We start from the raw sequence: 6000 nt of genomic DNA, 5'->3' as shown, positions 1-6000 counted from the left end.
CTCATCCTCCTCCAATCTGGACTGAATATTGTGGGCCTGCTGCAAATGTTATCTTGCCACTATACTGGGTTGGGGCACTGATTTCTGGTATCTGTTGCCTCCCTTGATTTACTCCCTTATTTTTTGTGGACTTTTATTTATTTTTATAGTAGACTTTTATTTATTTTTTTCCTAGATGAGCCTTTTTTTGGCCATAATTAATAATTTATTTATTTTGCAAGTGTTCATATTTAAGTTTTGGTTTTTTCTACTTCTTTTAACATCTTTATTGGATTATAATTGCTTTATAATGGTGTGTTTCTGCTTTATAACAAAGTGAATCAGCTATACATATACATATATCCCCATATCTCCTCTCTCTTGCAACTCTCTCGCACCCTCCCTATCCCACCCCTCTAGGTGGTCACAAAGCACAGAGCTGATCTCCCTGTGCTATGCGGCTGCTTCCCACTAGCTATCTATTTTACATTTGGTAGTGTATATATCTACATGCCACTCTCTCACTTTGTCCCAGCTTACCCTTCCCCCTCCCCATGTCCTCAAGTCCATTCTCTAGTAGGTCTGCGTCTTTATTCCCAATTTTTTTTTAAGATTCCATATATATGTGTCAGCATATGGTATTTGTTTTTCTCTTTCTGACTTACTTCACTCTGTATGACAGACTCTAGGTCCATCCACCTCACTACAAATAACTCAATTTCGTTTCTTCTTATGGCTGAGTAATATTCCATTGTATATATGTGCCACATCTTCTTTATCCATTCATCTGTCGATGGACACTTAGGTTGCTTCCATGTCCTGGCTATTGTAAATAGAGCTGCATTGAACACTGTGGTACATGACTCTTTTCGAATTATGGATTTCTCAGGGTATATGCCCAGTAGTGGGATTGCTGGGTCATATGGTTGTTCTATTTTTAGTTTTTTAAGGAACCTCCATACTGTTCTCCATAGTGGCTGTATCAATTTACATTCCCACGAACAGTGCAAGAGGATTCCCTCTTCTCCACACCCTCTCCAGCATTTATTGTTTGTAGATTTTTTGATGATGGCCATTCTGACTGGTGTGAGGTGATACCTCATTGTAGTTTTGATTTGCATTTCTCTAATGATTAATGATGTTGAGCATTCTTTCATGTGTTTGTTGGCAATCTGTATATCTTCTTTGGAGAAATGCTGCATAGAAACTAAAGTTTAAAATGTTGTATGTCTTAAATGTTTTAAACTTCTCTTCATGTTTTAAACTTGAAGTATAAAACATGAGGGTAGTTTGGTCACAGAATTATAGGATGGAAAAGCAAGTATCTCCTGAAATCCAAATCTCTTTTATTTCCTAGGTTCAGCCATTGAGTTTGGTTAGCAACGAATACTGTTAGCTAAATAAATTTGGTTCCTGAGTTTCAGAGAGCAAGAAGGAAGTGTTCACTTAGCAAGGGATGTGTCAAAAAAATTTATTGTAATCCGAGTTTAGATTGAATAGTTTGAATCTACTGTAATCTTCATGAATTTGGAGAGCATAAGTTCAGATAGCAGGAATATGTCCTCAGAACTTTGAAGGCATTGATCTACCATTTTTTGTCATCCAGATATGCTGAGTCTAGTGCAGATGTTATTCTTGTTCCTAAGTGATTGTTTTTCACCCTCTCTTTGAAAACTTTTAAGATTTTCTCTTTATTCCTAGAGTTCTAAAACTTCACAGTGCTATGCCTTGGTGTGGGTCTTTTTCATTCATTACACTTGACACCCTTGTTGGGCCTTTCAACCTAAAGAATGAAGTTCTGGGATAGGCTCTTATGTTATTTCATTTTAATAATCCCTTCCTACCCCTTAAAAAGTTTTTTTTTTTTTTTCACTTTCTAACACCATCAGTCTGATATTAGACCCCTCCTGCGGCCTTTATCTTTTCTCTCACTTTGTCTCTTTCAGAGGTATTTCCTCACTTGCATCTTACAGCTCTAATAATTACTTCTGAATTTTAAATATTTTCAAGAGCTCTGCTGTTTTATAACTCCTGCTGCATTTCCTGTTATTGCATAAAGGCAGCGTCTCTGAAAGTCTTTTTTACCAACTTTTCCCACTTACAACATAGTCAGCATTATCTCATATCCTAAATATCTTGAAAACATGGTTTTTCATTTTAAACAGTCCTCTATCAAAAGATCAAAATGTATCAAATATTTTAAGCAGCATGAGGCATTATCAAATCTGTGTTTTCGATGTTCAGTCTAGAAGTTGTAGGGAGAATGAACTGGAGCAGATTAGAGTCTGTAATCTAGGAGAGAAATGATGAAAGTCTTATCTAAGGCAGTAGTGCCGGGGGTGGGGGTGGGGGTAAAGTCAAAAGAACAGGCTGACAGATTTTAGGAGGTGGAATGACACAGGACTTGGCGATTGACTGGTTAAGGGAAAAAGGAAAAGTACTATATTACCCTCAGGTTTATGGTTTGGACAATACCAAGAATAGCTGAATCTCTCCAAATAAGAAACATGTATTTTTAATATATTTAATATAACAACAACTTACCTGTTGTTCAGTCTCATTTGAGTTAAGCTAAATCATATCTAAATATAAGTTACAAATGTTCTATAGAAAAATAAAAATTTCCCCCAGTGCTACAGTCTCAGAGATAAGATACCAAACCTTTAGAGGGATCAACTTTTTAATTAAGATTCTTTAGAGAAATATTTAAAAGGAAGGATGGAAAATTAGCAGTAAACAAAAATTCAAGTTTAAAATTATGGATGGATGAAACACTATAGAAGAAAAATTTATCACAAAATATTGTAATATTTTGAAATAAAAAGTCATTCTACTATTATAAATACTTTTGTTTTTGTATATTCACTTTGAGTCTCAAAAAGCATTTTGCAAAGTAATTTCCTTTTCATCAGTGAAACACCTGTTTACTGTTTAACCAACAATATTAAAGTGTGGATGCAAATATTTACTAAATATACTTTTCTCAAATAAATGCAAGTCACTATTTCTGAAAAGGTTTAATTCTATTTAAATTCATTAGAATATTTATATTTAAATATGCCAACATAATCTATATGTATTAAGCAAGTAGGAGTTTCTCGAATGAAGAAACAGTCTGATTTGGTTTTATAAATAATGAAGATGATTTAAAATGTAAAAAATTGAGCTTAAAAAACACAGCCCAAACCACCTGTTTTATAAAGTCACACCAGCCATCTACTTCTAAAAAGCCTTTATCAAAGCTATTTCTTCAAACTCAACATTTACTAATTCAACAGATGGGTTTTTAAAATGAGGAATGTAATTTTACTTTCAACTCACTGATTACATACTCAAATGGCGGCTTAAAAAAATAATTTTGGAATACACAAAGACCTGAATTAAACCATTCTCAACATTTTTTCAGGACTGTTTGCTAACTGGCTTGTTTTTATTTACATATGAGCTTTAAACATGTCTACAACAGGTAGTACACAGAAATAATTATTTGCAACTATAAAACCTGTCAAGTAAACTCCCAATGTAACATCACTGCTTTTTCCTTTTCTTATAAGAATCATTACTATGAACTCGAACTCGCTGGTACACAGAGGATGCTATTTTCATGCTGTCTTTCTTTGTAAGCATCTTCTCTACTGCTCCAGGTTTCCAAAGTAACAACTGTGCATCTTCTCCTCCAGTTAGCAAAGAATCATCCTGCATATTCCAACAGAAAGAACGGACTGTAGCAGCATGCCCTCCCTGAAGCCTGGTCACATGCACCAATCCTGATGTAGTACAGCTCATTATGTGAATAATTCCTGTGTTTGTTCCTCCAACTACAAACAATTTGTCTGTCTTTTCATGATATAGGCCGCCAATCAAATAGTCCAAAATCCCTTCTTTCACATTAATTACTTCTCTGACATCCGGGATGTTCAAACATGTAATTGGTTCATTGGTATCCAGATGATTAAGATCCCACCAGCAAAATCCTTCATCATGTGTCATGCAGTAAATCTGTTTATAATCTTTCCCAGACCAACCAATATAGCTTACTGATGAAACTGAGTTACAGGTTGTAACCAGTGCATCTTCTTCATTATCAACAGTAATATCAAATACATTTACCAGGCCGTCAGTTGAACCTGAGACTACCATGTTGGGATTGCTGGGATGGAAACATACTTGAGTGATATCATCACTATGTGTCTCTGAATATGCACCAAGTGGGTCTTTAGTAGTAGACAAATCCTGAGAATTAATTCTTGCATCCCAAAATACCAACAATGCATCATCATCAACTTTTTCTGTACCAGCACAAATGACATGATCATTACAGCTGATATCAAAACTGATAAAAATATTGGAAGGGTAACCCTTGAACAGCTGGACAGGTTTTTCACTGGCTAATCGAGCATCCCAACATTTTACAGTGCCATCAGTGCATGAGGAATACACGCTGTCACAGGAATTTGCAAACTTGACTCCATTAAGTCCAGGATATCCTCTAAATTCTCGCAGTACATTTAATCTTTCTTTATCATATATTCTGATTGATCCATTAGAACATAAAACAGCAACCAAGTTTCCTTTTTCTGCTTGTACAGTCTTTGATGTGTCTATGCCAAGCAGATAAGTAGGCTCTTTAGTTTCTGAGGAACGTTTAACAATGTTCAAATTAGCAAATTGTTCCTCAATCTTCTCCATATCAGGAGTGCATCCAAGGGTAGTAAAAATCTGTAATAAAAACAAAAATTAAAATTAAACCCAAAGCGTCTCTACATTGTGATTAAATCAAGAACATTTCCCTCTGAGAGCTGGCACAAAACAACAGAACTAAAATCTAATAGTTTAATCATTTCCCTACCATGATGTAACTAAAACTCAGTTGCCTACTTCTAATTCAATCACTTTTTATATACTGAATCTACTGACAGTAAGAGAATTTTAAAACATGTACATACCTTGCTTAGTAATTCCTTTCAGCTCAAACCTAATAATTGGTCCTACGCACAGTCCTCCGCATTAGCCAGGATCTCCACTTTGAGATCATCTTCACCTGGCCCCAGCTGCCTTAACAACTATAGAATCTAAACATAGATGTGTTAGCAGAAAAATGGTCCCTCAAAGATGTTCATGCCTTGGGGCTTCCCTGGTGGCGCAGTGGTTGAGAATCCGCCTGCCAGTGCAGGGGATACAGGTTCGATCCGTGGTCTGGGAAGATCCCACGTGCCGTGGAGCAACTAAGCCCGTGCACCACAATTACTGAGCCTGTGCTCTAGAGCCTGTGAGCCACAATTACTGAGCCCGCGTGCCGCAACTACTGAAGCCCATGCACCTAGAGCCCGTGCTCCACAACAAGAGAAGACACCGCAATGAGAAGCACTGCAACGAAGAGTAGCCCCCACTCGCCGCAACCAGAGAAAGCCCGCGTGCAGCAACGAAGACCCAACACAGCCAGAAGTAAATAAATTCATAAAAAAAAAATATGTTCATGCCTTAATCCCAGGAACCTGGGATATGAATGTGGTAGGTCACATGGCAAAGAGAAATTGAGGTTGTAAATGGAATTAAGGTTGCTAATCAGTTGACCTTAAAATAGGGAGATTATTCTAGATTATCTGGGTGGGCCCAAAGTAATCACCAGTGCCCTTAAAAGTACTGGTAGAAGATGCAGGCAGAATATGAGAGTCAGAGGGAGATGTTACTATGGAAGAAAGGTTCAGGGAGACACACTGCTGGTTTGGGTAAAGGAGGCCAATAATTGGGTGGCCTCTAGAAAGCTGAAAAGGCAAGGAAACAGCCTCCTTTAGAGCTTCCATGTGAAAGTGCAGCCCTGCTAACACCCTGATTTTAGCCCATTGAGACCCATTTTGGACTTCTGAACTCCAGAGTTATAATAAATTTATGTTGTTTTGAGCCACCAAGTTTGCAGTAATTTGTTACAGCAGCAATAAAAAACTAATAGAGGTACCCAGTAGGAATTCTGGAGATGTGCTTCTCAGGCAGTAGCAGCTTGTAAATGTTGGAGATGCAATT

At 37.0% G+C, this 6000-nt stretch overlaps 1 protein-coding gene across 1 annotated transcript in view; it reads right to left on the bottom strand.

Moving 5' to 3' along the window:
* Nucleotides 1-3171: 3171 nt before the first annotated feature.
* Nucleotides 3172-6000, bottom strand: part of WDR89 (WD repeat domain 89) — a 34704-nt gene continuing 31875 nt past the window's right edge. Inside the window, exon 3 of the mRNA XM_082840857.1 lies at nt 3172-4698. Coding sequence (XP_082696983.1) covers nt 3508-4668 — 1161 coding nt within the window. The 5' untranslated portion in view covers nt 4669-4698 and the 3' untranslated portion in view covers nt 3172-3507. The remainder of the gene's footprint in view (nt 4699-6000) is intronic.

This window comes from Leucopleurus acutus (genome assembly GCF_964270905.1).
Source record: "Leucopleurus acutus genome assembly, chromosome: 1".
Taxonomy (NCBI): domain Eukaryota; kingdom Metazoa; phylum Chordata; class Mammalia; order Artiodactyla; family Delphinidae; genus Leucopleurus; species Leucopleurus acutus.
Note: the sequence above shows the minus strand (reverse complement) of the source record. Positions and strands in the feature narration are given on the sequence as shown.